Below are 25,328 nucleotides of genomic sequence, written 5' to 3' on the forward strand. Positions count from 1 at the left end.
AAAATAGATCCATTCATACATTAATTAATCTTAATAATAATTAATTTTTGGTTGTATCTCACTTGATCATGATCATATATTTGTGCAGCTTTTTAACACACTCTTCGTGATATCTATACTTCTATAGTTGCGTGTCCTCCAGTAATGTGAAAAATTAGCAGAATCTGCTTCCTCCACATTTCTTTCGTCACATTCTTTTTTTGTGTGATTGTAGCTAAATATTTCTTTGAGGCTGTCAACATTATGCAGGACGTGAAACCCAGCAGTCAGCGTGAAAGCCATGCTGTTATTAAAAAGATATGAAAGCGTACACAAGGCCAATGCAAGGTTTTGTTTCAGTTGAATGAATTCAATCTCTACGATCTCACTGTGCTGCACTGAATACTGAGCTGAAGCCATAGCTCAACACATGCAGGGGCATCGCTGAGATTCTTCCTTAGACAGATGCTGTGAAACTGTATTCTGGGAAATCAGTAAGGTCTGTAATTTTTGTATTTGCATTCATCCTAATGAACTGGCACACACCACGGGGGTATACTGAGTTAATGTGTAGTTTGGGCTCTTTTGTGAAAATAAAATAAAATAAAATAATTAAAATAAAACAAAAAAAATATAAAAAATAAAATAAATAAAAATAATACAAAATAATGCAAAATGTTAATAAAATTAAAAAATCTGAATATAATGAAACAAAAATGTATACATATTATTAAAATAAAAATGCAAAAATATAAAAAAATTAAAATGCAAATTTTTAATTAAATAAATAATATGCAAATTCTTAATAACAATGCAAAATGTTAATAATATAAAAATGCTAAATATAAAAAAATGCAAAATGCTAATAAAATAAATAATATGCTAATGTTTAATAAAAATTCTAAATGTTAATAAAATAAAATGTAAAAGTAATAAAAATGTTTAAAGATAGTAAAATAAAAATGCTAAATGTTAATGAAATAAAAACATTTTAAATATTAATAAAAAATGCCAAATGCTAATAAAATGTTAAATGTTACATAAAAATGTAAAATGTAAATAAAATGGAAAATTAAAAAAAAAATGCACAATTTTAATAAAATAGAAAACGCAAAACATTATTAAAATAACGCAAACACAGGGAGAACATGCAAACTGACGCCAATGAAACGCCAACTGACCCAGCCGATGCTCGAACCAGCGACCTCCTCGCTGTGAGGCGACAGCACTACCTACTGCACCACTGCGTCGCTGTCAAAATGTTAATAAATTTTATTAAAAAATGCTAAATATTAATAATACTAAAAAAAAAATCTAAATGACATTAAAAATAAAAATGTAAAATGTTAATAAAAATGCACAATGTTAATAAAATAAAATGTTAATAAAATATTAATTAAAAAAAATGCTAAATGTTAATGAAATTTAAAATGCTGTATGTTCATTGGTCATGCCAAACTGAGACTGGTTTTTCTCAAGTTTTTTTGTTTTCCTTCACTTTCGTCAATTGGTAAAGTTTGTTCCTCAATGCTGTTGCCGCTGATTTGCGTGGTTCAGCATTGATGGATTTGCTCTTTAGTGAATATAAACATGAATTGAATTGAAGTGAAATAATTAAATAAAACATGTAAAATGCCAATAAAACAAATATAAAATAAAATAAAAACTGTGAAATGTTAATAAAAATGTGCAGTGATAATAAAATAGAAATGCTAAATGTTATTCAAATAAATAAAATGCTAAACATTAACAAAATATAAAAAGCTGAATGTTAATAAAATTACGAAAAGACAAAATGTTAATTAAATGTAAAAAATAAATTCAAATAATAAAAAAATGCTAAATGTAAAAGAAAGCTAAATAATATTAAAATCCATCTATCATCAACAAGTGCCTAAATGTCTTGTTTCCAAAGGCAAATGGTTTTCAGAAGCATGTTCTTTTAATATTTTAATAGTTGAAAAAGATGACCTTGTGTAATTTACAGCGCAGTAAAAGTGATTATTATTATTTTCATTTGTCACTTGCCATTTTCAGTAATTATATGGGACATCTACAACATTTAAAAATCTATCAATTGTAAGTGATTTAAATAATTTTGAATAATAACGATATTTTGCATGATTTCAAATTAAATCCTTTTTTTAATTTAGAAACCCAATGAAATGAGTCACACATGAAGCCATCACTGAAGCAGTAATGCAGTTACATTCATTTCAAAAAAGTAATCTTCCCCTCGGATGCTTTCATGGGGCCAAATTTGGTTCCATAGGTCTTACCAGGTGGTGTTGCCATCCTGCAAGCAGAGGTGGCATGTGTTGCCCAGTTGGGAAAAGTGGCACTCTGCCATGGCCAGCCGTGCCATGCTCACTGAAGGATGTTTGAGACCACGTGTGTATGTGTGTGTGTGTGCTCCACGCTCCATTAACAGAAGGACTGATTTGACACCAGCCCCATCCCCCTGTTTGCGCGCGTGTGCGTGTGTGTGTGTAGGACAGCCGACTCTCTTCAGTAGGACAGATTGCTTTGCTGGTCTGTGGCACTGACACCTGCCTGCTGCCAAAACAGTCCCACTGCTCGCTGGAGACCTGCTGAGAGCTCTGTCTGTCTGCCCTGGCAGCCGCTCCCATTGGCTGTCCGCCACAAGCCCCTCCCACTCTCCTCAGCATCTCGAGGGGGAGGGGCTTGTAATAATCCCCATTTGACTGACTGCGGGAGAGGGCCACTTGCACACTGCTGAGGGAAGAGCAGCCAGAGCGACATGTGGAACACACATACACACACACACACACCACTTGAGTTCAAACATTGTTAGGTAAAATGAAGTATGTGAGCTGCGAAGTATGTAACAATTGTCCTTGTAGTGTTACAAGTAGTTTGTGTATGGGTTTATATTTCTGCAATATAAATGAATGAAAGCAGAGTATTATTGTGTGTATCCACTGTGTAAACTCATATGCCAGAGTAGTTGGTGGTTCATTCTGCTGTGGGGACCCCTGATAAATCCGGGATTAAGCCGAAGGAAAATGATGAATCAATTGTTGTCTGTAATTGCATGTGTTGCGTGTTTCCAAAAGCATCACAGAAACTAGCTAAATAAATAAATAAATAATAATACACCATTACAAAACTAACTAACTAACTAAATACAATAAATACAATAATAACCATGAATAAATAAATAAAAACAATAATAACTATAAATAAATAAATAAATAAATAAACATGTAAATGAGTAAATAAGTAAATAAATAGTAACAATAAAAACTATTAATAAATAAATAAATAAATAATAACAATAATAACTATAAATAAATAAGTAAATAAATAATAATAATAATAATAATAATAATAATAACTATAAATAAATAAATAAACACATAAATAAATTAATTAATTGTAACAATAATAACCATAAAATAAATAAATAAATAAAAAATATATAAAAAAAATAAATAAATAAATAATAACGGGGCGAAGCAGTGGCGCAGTAGGTAGTGCTGTTGCCTCACAGCAAGAAGGTCGCTGGGTCGCTGGTTCGAACCTTGGCTCAGCTGGCATTTCTTTGTGGAGTTTGCATGTTCTCCCTGCATTCCCGTGGGTTTCCTCCGGGTGCTCGGTTTCCCCCACAGTCCAAAGACATGTGGTACAGGTGAATTGGGTAGGCTAAATTGTCCGTAGTGTATGTGTGTGTGTGTATATGTGGATGTTGCCCAGAGATGCGTAAAAACCTGCTGAATGAGTTGGCGATTCATTCCACTGTGGTGACCCCGGATTAATTAATAAAGGGATTAAGCCGACAAGAAAATGAATGATTGAATAATATAACGATAATAACTACAAAAAAATTTGTAATAAATAGTAACAATAATATCTATAAATAAATAAATAAATAAATAATAAAAACAATAATAACTTTAAATAATAAATAAATAAATAGTTACAATAATTACTATAAAAAAATAATTAATATAAATAAATAAGTAAATAAATAAATAAATAAATAAATAAATAAATAATAACTATAAATAAATTAATTAATTAATAAAAATAATAACTATAAATAAATAAATAAATAAATAAATAAACCTACGCCAACACTGGGAGAACATGCAAACTCCACACATAAATGCCAACTGACTGGGACTCGAACCAGCGACCTTCTTGCTGTGAGGCGACAGTGCAAAGACCAATCAAATCGCCCTCTAGACCAATCAAAAATTTTGAAAAAAGATACTCATTTTGATCCTGATAACAACAATAAATTAAAACATATTAAAAAACATTTTTAGATGTAAATTGAATCAAATAACACAAAGCAAACAAAAAATAAAATATACAAATGTAATTAATAATTATAACATGTAAAGTAAATCAGCACATAATATATCTGTTATTATTATTTTTGGTTTAAAAAATCTATAAAAATTGTTAACATCTATTTGAATATAAAATTAAATAAAATTATTTGAATATTTAAAAGGATTCATGAAGCAGTGTGAGCAAAGCATATAACAACTTTCCGAACACAATATTTTTAGCACTTTTTGTGATCCTGCATAAAATCCTGCTGTATAAAAACATCAAAATGTGCATAATATAATAAATTGTAATTAAAGAAAGCTTTGGATGCAAACAGCTAAAGAAGCCGCTTCATAAAATAACAGAAAAAAATACTGACAGCTCATTTACTTTTTCATACCATAATTGACGTGACCAACACAGCTAACATATTGTTTCTAAATATCAATAAACAAGAGTTGTCAGAGTTGAGATCAAGGTCTCATAATGCAATTCAAAAGCAATTATAATAGCATATAATAAGAGTTTGTTTATTGCATTTACTGTTTATAAATGTTCATATGCACTGCAAGTACGCTAGCATTTGATTCTGAACATATTCGCTTTAAACGTTATGATTTCTTTCCAATTAAATTGTTTGGCCACAATCAAAGACGGCCTTGATAAGATGCGAGAGTCTTTAAGAAATCACAAACAGAATCGGAGATTCTTTGTTCAGCTCATTATAAAAAGCTGTTGTTTGTTTATTTGTTTATTTTAAATCATGTTAATTTGTGTCACTCAACTCTGCTTATTTAATCTCCCCAACACGAGTGTTTCATGCAGGTTTTAAGGCAGATTAGGATCCGCAAGGCGATTTTAAACGTCAATTTTTCATTATTTTGGCTTAAGAAAAGCCCAGAGGGAAAGAAGTATGCAAATGAAATCTAAAACACTGGTTTGAGAGACAGCTTTTGTCAAAGAAGTCTTGATTTACATGTATTTTCTGACTTAAAGGATTAGTTCATCCAAAAATGAAAATGATGGTATTAATTATTCACCCTCATGTTGTTCCAATCCCGTAAGACTTTCGTTTATCTTCGGAACTCAAATTAAGATGTTTTAGATGCAATCCAAGAGCTATCTCATCCTTCATAAACAATATTGTCTGTGAGACATTCACACCTAGCTAGCAAAATTCATGTGGCTCAAATCCAGCCCACACCAGACATTTAAATCCGGCCCACATACCGCATGGAATGATGGCACTTGGGCAGTCTGCTCATGTTTGCCAGATCTAGGCAACAATTAAGCTATAGCAATATCATACATCCGCCAGTATTCAACTAATTGAACCAGAACTGACCCTATTCTGGTTATAAGTTATACAGGTATAAGTTATAAAGTGCAGTTATAGAAAAACTATGGTGATATTTACAAATGGATGTACTATGAACATTATACACAGGTTGTATTAGCTGTTAGATTTACAATAGGCAAGGCAAGTTTATTTATATAGCACATTTCATACACAGTCGCAATTCAAAGTGCTTTACATAAACAGGAATAAAAAAGACAAGTTTAGGAACATAAAATGCAGACAATCAAAATGATTAAAAACAGATAAAAACAAATTAAAATGAGTTAAAATAGGTTATAAAAAAATGAAAAAGAAAACGAAAAACCTAATAGTGCAATCTGTCGGACGCAGCACAGTGCTCATACAGTAAAGGCACAGCTAAACAGATGTATTTTCAGTCTTGATTTGAATGTGCCTAATGTTGGAGCACATCTGATCATTTCTGGAAGCTGATTCCAGCAGCGAGGGGTGTAGTGGCTGAAGGCGGATTCACCCTGCTTTGACTGAACTCTTGGAGTTTCTAGTTTATTTGATCCTAGAGATCTGAGTAATCTGTTAGGTTTGTATTCAGTGAGCATATCTGTAATGTATTGAAGTCCTTGGCCATTTAGTGATTTATAGACCAGCAATAATACTTTAAAATCTATTCTGAATGTAACTGGGTGCCAGTGTAGAGACCTGAGGACAGGTGTGATGTGCTCTGATTTCCTGCTTCTGGTCAGAATCCTGGCTGCAGCATTCTGGATGAGCTGCAACTGTCTGACTGTCTTTTTGGGATGGCCAGTGAGAAGGCCGTTACAGTAATCCACCCTGCTGCTACAATAGATGAATAGAGAACGAACTGAATCAATGAAAGCTGGTAAATCTGGTTAAATAGCAACGCAGGAGCAGATCTGACCGTAAGATGACATTCAGACAAACATTTACATAGCACTATTTGCAAATTTCATATCAAAACAATGCTTTCATTAAGATAATCTATTTAAAGAATGACAATATAGAGGGTATTTAAAACTATAGGTCCACAAACTAGACTGTTAATGTAATTTCATGACTTGAAATTGAAATAAGTAAATAAGCAAATGATTAAATAAGTGAATGTGTGAAAACCTAATGCAAGTATGTGTAAATAAATAAATATAAAATAAAAAAGTAAATAATATAACCAGACTTTGTTATCCTGATCATAAAAAAACTTTAAAACTTAAAAAAAAAAAAAAAAAAACTTTATATATACGCTGAACAATCAAAAACGGCAATATGTTAAATGTAATATAAATGTGTGCATTAATAAAATTAAATGTAAAAAAAAGTAAATAATAAAACCAGTCTGTTATCCTGATCATTAAATAATAATAATAAAATAAAATAACAGAAAAATCAAAACAAAGTTTTATTAATATTTATGTTAAATGTAATTTAAAAAATAAATAAATAAAACCAAATTGTCATCTTAATCATTTAAAAAATGAAAAGGAAAATGACAAAGAATGAAAAAGAAAATGTACAGGATAACTGGGCCACATTTGCCATATCTTCTCTGGGCCACTGTAGGCTCAAATCCACATTAGCCATAGTTTACTGTGCCGAATATTCACCAAAAGTGGCCCACATATGTTTTAAGATAACTCGGCCACATCTGCCATATTTTCTCTGGGCCACATTAGGATTAGCCAGAGTTTACTGTGCCAAATATTTGCCAAAAGTGGCCCACATTTGTCTTAAGATAACTGGGCCATGTTTGCACTTACACGTGTGAGCCACTTTAAATTAAACCCTTAAATGACTATGCCACATTTTTGCCAACTGTGGCCCACATTTGTCTTCCATCATTTGGGCCAGATTTATCATTTTCCACATGGACCACATTAGGCTCACATTTAGATTACATTTTGCCATAAGTGCCAAATATTTGCCTTAATGGCAAATATATGAATTTGAATCTTTGGCCCACCTTTGTCATTGTACAGGTGAGTCACTTCAGACTCACATTCATTTTGTCTGGGCTGAAGGAAGACCACCAGTGCTGCATAACTGTCTTAAGTGGCCCACATTCGTATGCTATCTGGGCAGTTCAGAAAAGGAACCAATAACATTGTCAAAACATACAATGTGACTGTTGTGTTGTGATCCTTAAATAGAGTATCAAATTATTTTAAATCTAAATATGGCCGTCATATTTTTGGCATAGAAACTATTGGAAAAAAAACTGAATGAGATGTAGTGAAAGTCTTCTGCAAACCATGGGAAAATGTAATGCAATATTATAATAGTAATATATAGGTGCAGTTCAAACTAGGTAATTAAATGATGGAATGAACCGCCAACTTATCCAACATATGTTTTACGTAGCGGATGCCCTTTCAGCTGCAACCCATCACTGGGAAAAATTTTACTTTAAATTATTTTATTTTATTTTTATTTTTATTATTATTATTTTTTATTTATTTATTTATTTATTTATTTATTTATTTATTTATTTATTTATTTATTTATTTATTTATTTTTATTGTATTTATTTTTATTTTATTAATTATTAATTATTAATTGATTATTAATTATTATTAATTTATTATTCTTTTCGGCTTAATTCCTTCATTAATCCGGGGTCGTTAGAGTGGAATGAACCGCCTAGTTATCCAGCATATGTTCAAAGTCAAAGTCAGCATTATTGTCAATTCAGCCACAGGTATAGGACATATAGAGAATAGAAATTACGTTACTCTCAGACCCTAGGTGCCTAACATATAATATTAATATAAGAAGTAGATTTTTAAGAAAAATAAAATTTACAGTATATAAAATTTTACATAAAATATGGTCTAAAAATATACATAAGGAAAAAAAATATTTAAACAATACAATCACATTAAGGGCATATAGCAAACTTGATAATGTTTTAAGCAGTGGTTGCCCTTCCAGCTGCAACCCATCAATGGGAAAAAAAATACTGTATAAGTAACATGAGGGTGAGCAAATTATGATGACATTGCTTAAAAAAAAAAAGAACATGACCACATTCCGTCATTTGCTTTAAATTGTTGCAGCAATGCCCTGAATGACTCTATCTGTAGTTATTTATTGATGTTCTGGTGGTGAGGTCATGATCTTATGCTTACGATCATCCTTCATTATTTAGTGCACTTCACGCTTGTTTTACGGCAACTTCAGACTCTTTCATTTCTGCCGCGAAGACAACGCATTTTAAGACAAACCATCTTCTTTTGCAAATTACAGACAACACAGCGAAAGCTTCCTGCCCCTTCACATGTCACTCGTTCCCATTTTCAACCTGAATTATTAATATGAGTGTTATTTTTACCCTGATTATTATGATTATGTTGCAGGTGTTAAGGAACAGATTTGGCCCTCGGCCATCACAGTGGGGGTTTCGTGGCTTTCAGCTCCGTGCTGCTCTGAATTTTGATGAGACCTTGAAAACTAAAATGAATGTTGCAGCAAGTCTCTCTCTTTCCGAGTCTTTGCTGGATCTGTCTCCTTTTTTCCTCACTCTCAAAATACTTTTCTGTGCTTTATTTTGATGCTTTTTGCTGTCGCATTTTTTTCCACAGCTCAAACAAAGTACAAAGTAGAATAACTGTGACAAAACAGAGACATGGAAAAAATAGGATATCCGTCTAATGTTGGCAAAAAGAATATTTAAGAAAGTAATGTAGGGACATATTTTGAAATTCAGTGTTTTTGAGAAAAGTACAGTTAAAGTCAGAATTATAACTTCACCCCCCCGATTTATTAGACTCCTTTTTATTTTTCCCCCAATTTTTGTTTAATGAAGAGATGATTTTTTTCAGCACATCTCTAAACATTAAAGTTTTAATAGCTCATTTATAATAACTGATTTATTTTATCTTTTCCATGATGACAGTAAATAATATTTGACTAGATATTTTCTAGACACTTCTATACAGCTTAAAGTGACATTTAAAGGCTTAACTAGTTTAATTAGGTTAACTAGGCAGGTTAGGGTAATTAGCCAAGGTATTGTATAACGATGGTATGTTCTGTAGAAAGTCGGGGCTAATGGGGCTAATAATTTTTTCCTTTAAATGGTGTTTAAAAAATTAATAACTGCTTTTATTCTAGCCAAAATAAAACAAATGAGAGTTTTATTCAGCAGAAAAAATATTATCAGACATACTGTGAAAATTTACTTGCTCTGTTAAACATCATTTAAGAAATATTTAAAAAAAAAAGAAACAAAAAAGGAAAAAAAATGGTGGCTAATAATTCTGACTTCAACTTTGTGTGTATAAATGTGCATATGTTTAAGCTTTTAAAAAACAACACTATGTTTGCACATTATTATATTATATTGTATTGTATTGTATTGTATTATATTATATTATATTATATTATATTATATTATATTATATTATATTATTATATTATATTATATTATATTATATTATATTATATTATATTATATTATATTATATTATATTATATTATATTATATTATATTATATTATATTATATTATATTATATTATATTATACTACTCATTCATTTATTTTATTTTCGGCTTAGCCTCTTTATTAATCTTGGGTTGCCTCAATGGAATGAACACCAACTTATCCACCATATGTTTTACAATAATACATATAAAATGCATGCACAATATATTAGGAATTGCTAATTATTTTAACAACAACAAAAACAACAACAACAACAATTATTATTATTATTATTATTATTATTATTATTATTATTATTATTATTATTATTATTATTATTATTATTATTATTAACATATTTATTTATTTATGAATGTATTTATTTTATTTATTAAAAATAAATATAAAATGCATGCACATTATATGAAGAATTACAAAATAGTTCATTTTAATAGTAATAATAATAATAATAATAATAATAATAATAATAATAATAATAATAATATTAATAATAACAATAGTAGAAGTAGTTGCTGTTGTTGTTATTATTATTATTTATATTTTGTACATTATATGTTGTTTTATTATAATATCTATTTATTTATTTATATAGAAATTATTATTATTATTATTATTATTATTATTATTAATATGTTTGTGATTAATATTATTATTTTATGTTTGTTATAATTATAATTATATAATTATAATTGTTATTATTATTATTATTATTATTATTATTATTATTATTATTATTATCATTATTATTAAATTTGTTTTTATTATTATATATTTTTATTATTGTTAGAATAGAATAGAATAGAATAGAATAGAATAGAATAGAATAGAATAGAATAGAATAGAATAGAATAGAATAGAATAGAATAGAATATACATTATGCTTAAATTTTTTTAGTTCAAATACATGCACACAGAGATCACAAATATTACATCTTCAATTTAAGAATATAAATCTTATTTGTTACATTCAGTAATGGCTTATTCTTAAAATCTTTCGGCCTAATTTCACTGTTTCCACACACAAGACTTCATCCTGTTTCATTCTTATGTGTTCATCATCTTTCAGTACGTCATACAGTGGAAGATTTCAGTTCAGGCTACTAATGACTAGAAACTAAAATTCACGGAAACTGCACTGGTTCCACTGAGAGATTTTTACTGACAGGTGAATCCACGTCTCTGTGTTACATAAAGTAGCGCTGGAAGTTTTCTTTCTTTCTTTCTTTCATGTATTTCTCAGTATCCCTTGCCTTTCATCTTTTCTAAATTAAAATGAAGTGTTTGTTTTCTTTCTGAAAGATAGAGAAGCCTGTCTTTTTTTAGATTACCGTGAAACAGTGTTTACAACACATTTTATTTCCAGAATACGATTGTATTTTTGATTGATATTGTTATTATAGACAGGACAGATTTTATCTATCGTAAATTGATTTGGTCTTGAAAAGTATTCAGAAATTCGACTTCATGTTGACTTAAAATGTTTCTACACAGCCAACAGAACATTTTGACATTAAATAGAAACCTATATATATATATATATATATATATATATATATATATATATATATATATATATATATATATACACATACAAATTAAATAAGGTATGCTCTCTTTATTTTAAAAATAAAACTCACTGTAATATAGTAATTATCATCAGAAATGTTATGATAACAGGGTATATTATTTGGGAAGTTAAATTCTGGCACGCTTTCTCTGCACACACACACACTGACACACACTTTCTCGGCCTGATTTATTGAGGTGTTGATGGAGTTTAGAAAGCGAGATCTCATCACTAACACATCACTGTCTCATCTGCTCCTAAATGTCCTTTTCAAAGGCATCCGTGCTCGTCTGCAGCTGTTCAAAGAGCCTCTTTTTACTTTCTCTAAAAAGGAAAGTGCTATCACTAAGAAGTTCTTCTTTCACCAATTACAAGAATTAAAGAGACAGTTCAGCCTCAAGCCAATCAGGCCTTTATTGGTTTTGTTTTCTTCAGTGGAACATTAAAGGGGCATGTTAAACAAATCTATTTTTACATGATGTTTGTACATAAATGTGTGTTGATAGTGACCACCTTACTGAAATAAATGATTCAAAGATAATTTCTTGGGTTTACTATTTTTACAAGTGGTTGTAAACAATTTATTTAGGCTGAATTAAACAAACAAATTAAGTTGATCATCACTTTTTTTTTTAATTCAACCCATATAAATTGTTTGCAACAATTTTTTCAGTGCATGTAATAATTAAAAAAAAAAGAACATTCACCTCTTTAAAAAACGTATTAAATAAAAAAAAATCCCATAAAATAGAATAAGCTGTTTGCAAAGTCTGTACAATGTGACATCACGTTTTACAGGCCCCACCCATAATAAATATAAATGAACTGTTGACTGACACTTCAAAATAAGCATGGACTTACACTTTAAGAAATATTACTGCCTTCATTTTTTTTTTTTTTGTTTTTTTTTTTTTAATCAAAGCAATGGCAGCTCTGCTTCACTAGCTCTAGTTTACACATGGGATGTTTTCCCCTCACACAAATTTTTCACTTAATTATTTAATCTTGTGCGTAAATGAGAGATCGAATCATTCTGTACATTCATAGAAATTGCGTCACGCATTCCACATGATGATAATTTGCCTCTGTTTGTGCCTCTTTAGTCTCTTTTACACAATTATTGATGTTTTTTTAGAAAAGGGATCATGAGTGAATGGGCCCTTTTTGAAAATACCAGTGAATTATTTCCATCAATTTTCCTGAAAGAGAAGTTGTAACATTAACGGTAATTTGCTGGAATGCTGCTTTGTCTGAACGTCGAAGGAAAATTGACTGAAAAACCGCGTTCAGGTTTAGAATGTGGTGTTTTGTTTTGTTTTGTTTTGTTTTGTTTTGTTTTGTTTTGTTTTGTTTTGTTTTGTTTTGTTTTGTTTTGTTTTGTTTTGTTTTGTTTTGTTTTGTTTTGTTTTGTTTTGTTTTGTTTTGTTTTGTTTTGTGGCAGCGCAGTGGCGCAGTAGGTAGTGCTGTCACCTCACAGCAAGAATGTTGCTGGTTCGAGCCTCGGCTGGGTTAGTTGGCATTTCTGTGTGGAGTTTGCATGTTCTCCCTAAGTTTGCGTGGGTTTCCCCCACAGTCCAAAGTCATGCTGTACAGGTAAATTGGGTAGGCTAAATTATCTGTAGTGTATGAGTGTGAGTGAGTTTGTGTGGATGTTTCCCAGTGATGGGTTGCAGCTGGAAGGGCATACGCTGCGTAAAAATGTGCTGGATAAGTTGGCGGTTCATTCCGCTGTGGCGACACCAGATTAATAAAGGGACTAAGCCAAAAGGAAAATGAATGAATGATTGTTTTGTTTTGTTTTGTTTTGTTTTGTTTTGTTTTGTTTTGTTTTGTTTTGTTTTGTTTTGTTTTTAGTTTAGATTAGTTTAGTTTAGTTTAGTTTAGTTTAGTTTAGTTTAGTTCACATAACATTTGTGAGAAATACTATAGTAAGAACTTTCCCAATGATTATTTGATGTATTTGTTGTGGAGTTAATTTAATCTTCTCTGCAAAAATGAGTCACACAATGTCGATACAAAATTCACTCACATACACACAGCGGACACACACACATACAGTGTGCACATTGAACTTTGCACTCTTTTTGCATTATGTTAATGTACAAAAATAGACCTGATTTAACATCCACAAACTGGGATTGAATCGTCTTCTTTTATAATTGTATTGACATGTGGCTGTGCTGATGAAGACGGTAATATAGCTGTAATTCCTTACAAATATGCACTGTTTTAAAAACGTTTTAAACTTGTAAAACTCATTCTTGATCACATTTGATAACGACTGAGGATCACAGACAGCTGAACAGATCTTTTAATCCCAGTTTATTTGTGCACATCCTGTCCTGTTGATGAGATTATACATGTCACTATGGAGGCGTTTATACATGACCGTCAATCAATTTGGTGGGAGGGGAAACCGCACTCTTACATCAGGTTGCGGTGGGCCTCAAAATAGGAGGGATTTGGATCCCATTTTAATGTCAGGAAATTAAAAAAAGAGACTTATTGTTTTTATATCATGTCTGTGGACACAGTATACCTACACACAGTTCTGTCCAAACAGCTTACAAACTATGTTTTTAATCATAGGTGCCCTTTAAAACATTTATATCTACTACAGCTATAATATTGAGGCTATTATATTGAGGCTATAATATTGACTTGAGGCTGAGTAAAGTGTAATTGTCATATTTTGGTGTTAAATATCTTTAAATAATGTAAATGATCCCATTGCAGTCAAGGATAAAAACAAGAGATTAATTCATCCTTCTTTCTTAGTTTAACATTACACTGTCTATTGTAATCAAAAATGAAATTACATGGGAAAATTTGCCAAACACACGTCTCTCTCTCTCTCTTTGTGTGTGTGTATGTCAGGAGCTGTCAGAGGTGAACTCTACGCAGATGAGAAGTCAGACCAATACAGCGCGTGTGGATGGATTACGGCCAGGCACCATGTATGTGATGCAGGTTCGCGCCAGGACTGTCGCCGGCTTCGGCAAATACAGCAGCAAAATGTGCTTCCAAACCCTCACAGATGGTACGAACCCCCACGCCAATGCCTGTGTGTGTATGTGTGTGTGTGTGCGTGCGGAGGCGCTCTCAGAATCTGGTTGATTTCATTCCTGGAGCAGATTTATTTAGAGTTGCTGAAACAAATGCTTCAGTATTCCCTTTTTATGCTCAATATATTCCAGGTTTGCGTGATCATCATTATGTATCATAAACAGGTTATGTGTGTGTATGTGTGTGTTTGATGTTTGTCCAGAGAAACTGCTTAGCTGAATGATTTTCATCGGCACCATGTGTGGCATGCAAGCTTTCCCAGAATGCTTAGCTCATTGATTAGTGAAAGATGTTAGATTAATCATTATCTGTGGAGAGTTCTGTAGGGGTGTTAATGGTATAATATCGGCATGCACCTTTCGGTTTGGTATGGATGATGTTTTATATACATTAACTTTAACAAATCTATGTACACTCACCGGCCACTTTATTAGGTACACTGTACTAGTACCAGGTGGACCCTCTTTTGCTTTCCAAACTGCCTTAATGCTTTGTGGCATAGATTGAACAAGATATTCCTCAGAGATTTTGGTCCATATTGACATGATAGCATCATGAGTTGCTTCAGATTTGTCGGCTGCACATCCATGATGCTGATCTCCCGTTCCACCACATCCCAAAGGTGCTCTGTTAGATTGAGATATTCTTATAGTCAGACGATGGGTGAATGAACGGTTTTCATTAGATGTCTCACCTTTCAAGTTCAGTCTATTTTATCAGGACGTTAATGCAATATTTCTGTGACAGGCTTCAGTTTAACTGGAAGCAAAGCTTGAGTGATAATCATAATCATAATCCATTCCTCCCTGTTTACTACATGATATAGCACTATATAAACATGAATGAGCATCTCACATCTCATGTAATCTCTGAGTCAGTATGACAGACACAGAAAGACGTCAGTAAGCTCGGTTGTAAATAATCCATGTCGCATTATATTTCTTGTACCTCAGGGAAGTTATTCAGTGTCCAGAGCTCATTAGTTCACTAGAGGAATAACCTCTAAAGAAGAGCGGTTTCCCATATATTTTCATATCTGTCTGTCTGTCTATCTATCTATTGATTTGCCCATTTATTTATAATGCCAGGTTTTTTTTTGTTTTTTTTTTTAACTTATTAGTTCCTCCAAACAGGCTTTGTATGTGTTAAACAGCCATACTGTTTAACACATACAGTAATTCACTCTTGCTGTTTTGCTTTCTTTTCTCACTCTCTCTCTCTCTCAGTGGAAGTGATTGGAAGTGTTTATTGTGTCTTAGGGCTCATTTCATTTATTCGTGATGTAACACATTCACACACAAAATAATAATAAGAAAAATATATTTGTTGTGCAGTTGATGATTTCATATATTTTTTTCTAATTAATTGGTTAATTATATACTTGTCTTGTCTTGACTTGACTTAACTTAATAACTCGCTCACTTACTTTTACCTTACTTCCTTCTTTATTAAGCGTCACCACAGCAGAATAAACCGTCTTTATTTTATTTTATTTTATTTTATTTTATTTTATTTTATTTTATTTTATTTTATTTTATTTTATTTTATTTTATTTCACTATATATTTAATAACATTTTAATTCACTTTATTTTTTATTGTATTTTAATTTACTATATATTTTATTTTATTTTACTATATATTTTTTTATTTCACTTTATTTTATATTTAATTTCATTTTACTATATATATATATATATATATATATATATATATATATATATATATATATATATATATATATTATTTTATTATTCAATCATTAATTTTCTTTTTGGCTCAGTCCCATTTTTAATCAGGGTTGTCACAGTGGAATGAACCGCCAATTCATCCAGAATATGCCATTAATATGCTAACGGGTATATTCCAGCCGCAACACATCACTGGGAAACATCCATACACTCACATTCACACACAAACTATACAGACAATTTAGCTTACCCAGTTCACCTATAGCGCATGTCTTTAGACTTGTGGGGGAAACCGGAGCACCCAGAGAAATCCCACGCGAACACGGAGAGAACATGCAAACCCCGCATAGAAATGCCAACTGACCCAGCCGAGGCTTAAACCAGTGATCTTTTTGCTGTGTGGCAACAGCGATACCCACTGCGCCACCATGCTGCCTATTTGACTATATTTTATTTATTTTATACTACTATATTCATTTATTAATTTTCTTTTCGGCTTAGTCCCTTTATTAATCCGGGGTCACCACAGTGGAATGAACCGCCAACTCATCCAGCATATGTTTTACGCAGCGTATGCCCTTCCAGCTGTAATTTATAACTAGGAAACTTCCGTACACACTCAAAAACATACACTACGGACAATTTAGCTTACTCAATTCAACCATACCACATGTCTTTGGACTGTGGGGGTAATCGGAGCACTTAGAGGAAACCCACGCCAACACGGGGAGAACATGCAAACTCCTCACAGAAATGCCAACTGACCCAGGCGGGGCTTGAACCAGCGACCTTCTTGCTGTGAGGTGAATGTGCTACCCACTGCACCACCATGCTGCCCTATATTACTATATATTTTATTTTATATTACTATATATTTTATTTTACTATATATTTTATTTTATTTGCCTAATTTTTAAATAAGAAACAAAACATAAAAAGCCCCTATTTTGCTTTGTTTCTCCCTGATAACCTCTGTCTCTCTTACAAGTTTGATTAATGGTGCTATATCTGTAGTCCAGCATGTCGTGGCTGATGACTGTGCCAGACAAACACTCACACATACACACACACGCACACACACACACACACACACACACACACACACACACAAACACAAGCACGCAAGCAGACACACAATTTTACTTGTCCAGCTCACTTGCACTTTCATTTTTTTATGCTTCATCTTTACCACAGCCCTCCTTGTCTTTGCTGTCACACTGGTGTAAATATAACTGAACTGTACTTGCAATCTGGGACACACACACACACAAAGAGACACACAGGTGTAATGTGTAAACAAAGCCCTGTGGTTAAACAGTGTGGTACAGGCTCTTTCTTGACTATAATTAATGCATTTTTACACAACAAATGCTTTTGTGCATTTTCCAAACACATTTATTCAGAGTGACGTACTATGTATTGTCAGTTAATGCGTTTCCTAGGAATAAAAACCGTGACCTCGACATTTCTAGCAACATTTTGTGCATCTCCAAGATAAACCTTGTTATATTTCATAACAAAAACTTAAATTAAGTTTTGAATATTTACCCAAATCATTTCAAGTTTGCTGCATCCTAATTTGCATACTTGAAATGCACTCACCGGCCACTTTATTAGGTACACCTTACAAGTACTGGGTTGGTCCACCATTCAGAACTGCCTTAATCCTTCGTGGCATATATTCAACAAGGTACTGAAAAAATTCCTCAGGGATTTTGCTCCATATCGACACGATAGCATCACGCAGTTGCTGCAGATTTGTCGGCTGCACATCCATGATACGAATCTCCCATTCCACTACATCCCAAAGATGCTCCATTGGATTGAGATCTGGTGACTCTGGAGGCCATTTGAGTACAGTGAACTCATTGTCATGTTTAAGAAACCAGCCTGAGATGATTTGCACGTTATGTTATAACTGCTGGAAGTAGCCGTTTGAAGATGGGTACACTGTGGTCATAAAGGGATGGACATGGTCAGCAACAATACTCAGGTAGACTGTGGTGTTGACACGATGAGTTATTGGTACTAATGGGTCCAAAGTGTGCCAAGAAAATATCCATTACACTACCACCAGCAGCCTGAACCATTGATACAAGTCAGGATGGATCCATGCTTTTATGTTGTTGACACCAAATTCTAACTCTACCATCTGGATGTCTTAGCAGAATTCGAGACTCATCAGACCAGGAGTGGTCACTGGCCAGTTTACATGCTGGCCCTTCCAGTTCAATGTGAGGACTCGTCTGTTGCTGGGGTCTTACAGGGATCAGTCTCATGCTCTCAAATCCTCCATGACCACCACAGCAGCTGCTCAGGATACAGCCTGATCCAGGATAATGGAAACCTCAGGAATTATTAAAACAGACTAACATAAGCTTAATAAGATACCATTCAAATTTCAATGTTTTTTGGGAAGCGTTTCTGGCTCTGGTTGCCTTAAATAATGCAGACTAACAATCCTTTAGAGCAGGGGTCATCAAACTTGTTCCTGGAGGGCCGGTGTTCTGCAGATTTTTGCTCCAAACCTAATCAAACACACCTGAACAAGCTAATTAAGGTCTTACTAGGTATACTTAAAACACCCAGGCAGGTGTGTTGAGGCAAGTTGGAGCTAAAACGTGCAGGGACACCGGCCCTCCTGGACTAAGATTTGTGACCCCTGCTTTGGAGGATGTGGATTTCAACAGCATTTGTGTTTTATGTGTATGCTAAAACAAAGAGATGTGTCTGCTTTCTGAACTCTGCAAGCAAGGCTATTCCAGAGTTTAGGTGTCAGATATGAGAAAGATCTACCGCCTACACTTGAATTTGATATTCTGGGAATAATCAATTGTCCAGAATTAATTCAGCGTAGAGTACATGATGGGCTATAATACACCAGAAGCTCCCTCAAATACTGGTGAGCTAAACCGTTCAGTTTTTTGGTAGTCAATTATTATTTTTTTTAATTTATTCAATATTTAATAGGGAGCCAATGCAAAAATGAGAGTACTGGAGTAATATGATCATATTTCTTTGTTCTAGAAAGTATAGATGGTTCTAATTTCTAGTAAACCATCTGGAAACCTTTGGCATACATACTCTTTATAACATACTATGGTTTGGGACACACTTATTCTATTTTCAAATACTGTTTAGGACAAATAGTATGGAAATCGGGATGCAGCAGTTATCTCTAAAAACTATGTTTGTATATGTACCTACAGTAGGGATATGTTTTCTTGAAAAAAATTTGCATAGATATTCCCACTATTCTGTTTAACAATATCTGAATCACATATTGAGCTTTAATTATCATCAAATACTTGTAGTACATTAACACAAATTAAGTGAAGATACAGATGGAACACAGTGATGTCACACTGATGAAGACAAAACTCCCTATTTGTGAGTGTGTGTGAGGGTGTGTGTGTGCGCAGGCGGATCCGTGCCGTCATACTAACTAAAGTAATTAGTGCCCGCGTTCGCTCTGCGCCAGCTAACGGGTACATCCACTGGCATTCTGCCATGGCACGACATTCGTTACGACAATTAGCACCAATCACAGGGGAGAGAAGTCCACCTCACACAGTCACACACATACACACACACACCTCCTCTAGAAGCACAACACATGCTCTCCCCGGAGTCTCTCTCTTTCTCTTTCATTCTCTCTCTCTTTCTTGTTCTGACAGCCAGGTGTAATGATGAAGAAATGATTGTGTTAAATGAGGTGTGTTTAAGCCCAGTACTCAGCGAGACTGCTCTACTTCCTGTTGACCGTTATTAATTTAGCCAGCATGCTAAGAACCACCACCAGCGCAGTGGTTAAAATCTGGTGTGCAGTGACACACATATAGTATGCACCATTTTAATGCACACTCATTCACAAAAATACATGTAAATAAAGGTGCTTTATTTGTGGAAATTAATATTATTTCTAATGAGTCATGCTGTGATTCCTATTGGTTTAAATTTGTCTTTACTGATGTTCACTCGGCTGCTGTTTCATCTCTAGGCTCTTCAATCTCTTTGCTGAGCATTGACAAAACACAAAGCCATCTCCAAAGCACATCCTTTGTATCATTAGGCACTGTTTACGAACTCCCACAAACACTTCAGTTGTCTTCCTGAGGTTTCTTCATTTCAATGTACTAAATTTAAGTAGCAAGGCACGGTGTGAGTTGTGTTAGTACTCTGTGAAACTAAACAGTCAACTTTATCAAATGAATTAAGTGTAGCTAACTTAAAATTGACTAAAAGTTAATTCTTCTCATTTGAAAGGAGTTTTGAACTCAGCGTTGAAGGTAATGAGTTAATTAAATACCTCATTACTTCAGCTTAAATGGAGTAGGTTTACACTACTCATATAGATTAGTTTTTTAACTCAAATGGTTTGTTGCAAATGATTTCCTCAAATGGTTTGAGTTACCTTAACTTATTGGGTTTCACGCCCCATTACACGGGCCTTCAGCATCAACACTTGACAGAGGGTGTGTCTGAAGTTGGGGCTGATGCGATCATCATAGCAGCGTCAGCCAATGAAATTAGTCAGCAATTGGCTACGGTCTGAGCTGGGGTATTTGCGTACAGCGATCTAATTGGCTGACGCTTCCATCTGCGCTTGAAAAGTTAAGAATGTCCCAACTTTTGCAGCGAGCAACGGCAGTGGCGCCGACAAATCCACAATGCAGTTTGACAATGCCTGACGTCACCAATTCAAAGTGAATGGGAAGCGTTGAAGCTGACACCTTAGAAGGATGTATTTCAGTGTTGCCTAAGCAGGTCCATGTGCGCGAGATGAGAAATACTAGTTTTTCATAATTTTTTTTTTATCAGAAAAAAAGTCTTTATTAAAAAAAAAAAAAAAAAAAAGAATTTCTATTAATAAATGTAAGTAATAAAATAAATAATAAATAAAAATAAAAATATAATTTTTTATGTTGTCTCCACATTCCCTCCAATATTTTTAGCGGTCTATTAGTTTCTAGAATTCATTCATTTATTCAACCATGGTGAACGCACAGAAAATAATAGCTCCTTTACTTTGGACACTGCGAGAACAACTTCTCTCCCATGGTGCACGTCAGAACTGAAAGTCTGTGCGACTGCCACAAGGGGTTGTATTCCGACAGTTTTGTCCAAATGTCATGTGAAGTGGAAAGGCGGCTTAAGAGACGCTGTTTCATAGTTCTAACATACTGATACACCAGTGTTTTCCTTTTAAAGGCAATAACACATACATGATCTGTGAGGTAACTTGCCAGATGCTATAGTACTTGAAACATAGTTTATTATACACAAAAATGTAATTGACCTTTGGAAAACTTGCTTTCTACAACCATACAACATAAAAAGTCACACAGGTGACTGCAAACTATTCATACAAGTACCACAGTAGTTTGATTGTTGTTGTTGTTTTTTTTTTTAAGATGGCTGAGAATGCATTTATTTAATCACAGATAAAGGAAAAAAAAAACGTACTACTTCACAATTTTATTTGAACGGAAACTGCATGCATGCTTATGACAAATGTCTTTAAGTGTTATAGGCTTAATTATGTCATTTTAAATGCAAAGATGACATTGTTTGAGATCTCTTTATGACAACTTTAACAAACAAATATATATCTTTGTCATGACAACTTGACATTACCATAACAATATAACTTGTCATAAATTTGTCATAAACATGCTTATCATGAGGCTATTATAACTGTCATAGTGTTATCCTGCTTGCCATACTGTATGTTCAGTGGAACAAAATTAATTTGTCATTAAAACTTCCAGAGGCGACATGGTGGCGCAGTGGGTAGCATGTTCGAAAATGAATGAATGAATAAATAAACTTCCAAAGAGTCACAAAAACATACAAAAATATATATATATATATATATTAGGGTTGGGCATCTAAGCTATAATGCCGATCCGATACGCATCTCGATAAAAAGACTACGATCCGATATATTAGCGATACATTTGTGACATATTGCGATGCAACACGATACGATTCACACCCATATCACGATACGATGCGATATTTCAGCACTAACTAATTAGATCAAGTTTATGAGATTATGTGAAAGAGGATGCTGTGCCACTGAATGAGTTTGATTATTTATTAACCAAGCAAAACCAAGACTTTTTTTACAAACTGGCTCTTCTCTCAGAGCCAGAGTGTCAGTTTACAGTAGAGGGCCATTTTGAACATATAGCACATATTATTTAAGTATTTTCAAGATAATCAGAATGTATAAGTGCAATATATATTAAAAAAGTATGTATATATTTGCACTCTTTCAACATAAATAAATTTAGCATTGCACAACAAGAATTGTGATTTAACTTTTCAACTATGAAAACAAGTTTTACAAAGATATATTTTGCCACTGATTATTCAAAACTTAAGGTTGTGAACTAGCAGTGTTATGCTGCTTTGAAACATCACTGTCACTGTAAACAACAGGCTAATAAAAATATAACAAACCAGCAATCTTCTTGCTGTGAGGTGGTCAAACTACCCACTGTGCCACCGTGACACCCATTATTTTTATCATTATTATTATTATTATTATTATTATAATTAAATACAAATTAACAGGAGGAGGTGTTTAAAACCTTCGTTCTCCGTGACACTAGGCTGAATATCTTTGCAGATGAACAATGCAATAGCATCCGTTATTGGCGTAGAGCGAGCAGAACTTTTGCGCATGGAAAAAAAACTTGCAATGCTTTTCTGACCACTTTTGGAGCTGGTTGAAGCAGTGCGAAAGCCGGGGATGCAGAAACACTGGAAGATGCTTTCACAACAACACCGTGGCGCCGCTTCAAGTGAGATTTCAGATTAGTTGTACTGCCCGCGTATTTTACAGATGCGCGGCACATTTTGCAAATTGCATCTGTCCTGTCATGTCGTCCATTCTTAAATCCATAATGTTGCCATACTTTAGATTTAAAACTCAGTGGGGAATAAAATGTTTGTTTTGCTTCTCGCGCTTTCTGAGGGCGCACCACTAGCTTCATCCGCACACCTGATAAACTGAGTTGTAGTGTGTGCACATCCGCAAATCCGTTGCTAAGGCTTACTTTATGTAGGTCGATTAAATTATGCGCCAAAAACAGGTTGACAACACTTGTTAATAAATAAAAAATACATTCTATATTAAAAATATAAGCTGTATCTCGGAAAAATCGATGCATCTCGCAAAAACCGATGCATCTCGATTTGCTTCCAAAATTTCATTCATCCTCTGCTGCTCAACCGATGCACTCGCATCGTGCACGCGCATGACCGCGTATCGATACATATCGGTTAATCTTCCCATCCCTAATATATATATTTATTACACTCTTTTAATGACTTCAAGACAGTCATGTTTATGACAAGTTATTATAAAGTATTGATAATATCAAGGGATAGAGATAAAGGGTGTTTTCACACCTGCCTTATTTAGTTTGGTTGAAACACTCTAAAGTTCATTTTCCATCTCAGTGCAGTTCATTTGAGGAATTGTAAATTCAGCAATCGCATTTTAATGCGCACCAAAAGCCAACCAAAAAAGCCTACCGAGACCTCCTTGAAGAGGTGATCTCAGTACAATTTTAAACAAACCTTTGTGGTGAGAACATGATACAAACTAAAACAGACCCAACCACAAAACTGGATTAGTCCTTTTTGGACTAATCCAGTTTACGTAGTCTAATAAACTGTCCCATCTTATGGGGTGTGGAGGAAAAATATTTGTTGACTGCACTTTATCAACAATTTTAAACAGAGAGAGAGAGAGAGAGAGAGAGAGAGAGAGAGAGAGAGAGAGAGAGAGAGAGAGAGAGAGAGAGAGAGAGAGAGAGAGAGAGAGAGAGAGAGAGATGGTCATGTCGCAGTTTAGCTTTTATTATTTAGCTAAAATAAATTCACACCTCCTCCTGAAGTGACTTGCTATGCGCCTTCGCTGTTTGCAATGCACTAAAACATTGTTTTCCAGACGCAGCCATGCTTCGTTCTTGAAATGTATGGTTTGTCTAAAGTGATGTTTGCAAACTATATAGTATATTACCAGGGATACAATAAGAAAGCGCAGTCATCCCTCCATTGTAAAAAGCAACATTTTGTGTCCGCCGGTTTGTTTACTTGTGGGAGTTCCATTGGCATTTTACCGCACGTTAATTCTGTCACATTCTGGATTTTGTCACCTGACTGCATTTTGGTTCTTTTTAGCTGATTCGGACCAAAGCAATCATTGTGGTCTGAAAAGGACCCAAAAAAAAAAAAAAGAAAAATGCTACAACGTATCATTTGTCAGCCTCATCTCACGAGAAAACTTAAGTATTTTACATATTGCCAGCTTAGTGGCTAATTCGTAGGAGTTCAGTCGTACAAAATTGTACAATTTTAAAAAGGAGGTGTGGCACCTAACCCCACCCCTAAACCCAACCGTCATTGGGGGATGAGCAAGTCATTTTAAATTGTACGAATTAGATTGTACGGATTCATACAAATTAACCACTAAATCAAAAAGTTACGAATTGCCGTAAGATTGTTTTGCATTTGTTGCCCTTGGTCTGCACCAAATGAACCGAACCACAGATGTGAAAGCATTCAAAGACAGGCTTTGACGTATTTGGTTATGTGAAATTGTCTAAAGAAAGACACCTCAAACAATTTTATCTTTGCACTTGAAATGACATAACTGAGCGAATGACAGTTGTCATAAGCATGCATAAAATCACATTAATATTCATGACGTGTGTCATGTCATGATTATAAAGGTTTCATGACACTCTTATGAACACTACCTTCAAGTAACTGTTACGTTTTTGAATGATTTAAGCATTAGAGTGCAGCAGATGTAAACAGAAAGCCAAGAAAGTCACAAGCAACTGACAGTTTTGTAGTAAGCTTTGTTTACATGCGGCTTTATGTAGCTAGCAGGTTTTTCAAGAGATTAGATCTGTCTGCCATACACATA

The 25,328-nt window shown here is 33.5% G+C and overlaps 1 protein-coding gene across 3 annotated transcripts in view; it reads left to right on the top strand.

Annotated features, from left to right (window-relative positions):
* Positions 1-25,328, top strand: part of ephb1 (EPH receptor B1) — a 561,737-nt gene that overhangs the window by 484,973 nt on the left and 51,436 nt on the right. For all 3 annotated transcript variants that reach the window (XM_087241322.1, XM_087241321.1, XM_087241320.1), the window contains one exon: positions 14,501-14,663. In XM_087241322.1, the coding sequence (XP_087097448.1) occupies positions 14,501-14,663 (163 nt within the window). The remainder of the gene's footprint in view (positions 1-14,500; positions 14,664-25,328) is intronic.

The sequence above is a fragment of the Danio rerio genome, chromosome 2 (assembly GCF_052040795.2).
Source record: "Danio rerio strain M-AB ecotype USA chromosome 2, GRCz13ab, whole genome shotgun sequence".
NCBI lineage: Eukaryota > Metazoa > Chordata > Actinopteri > Cypriniformes > Danionidae > Danio > Danio rerio.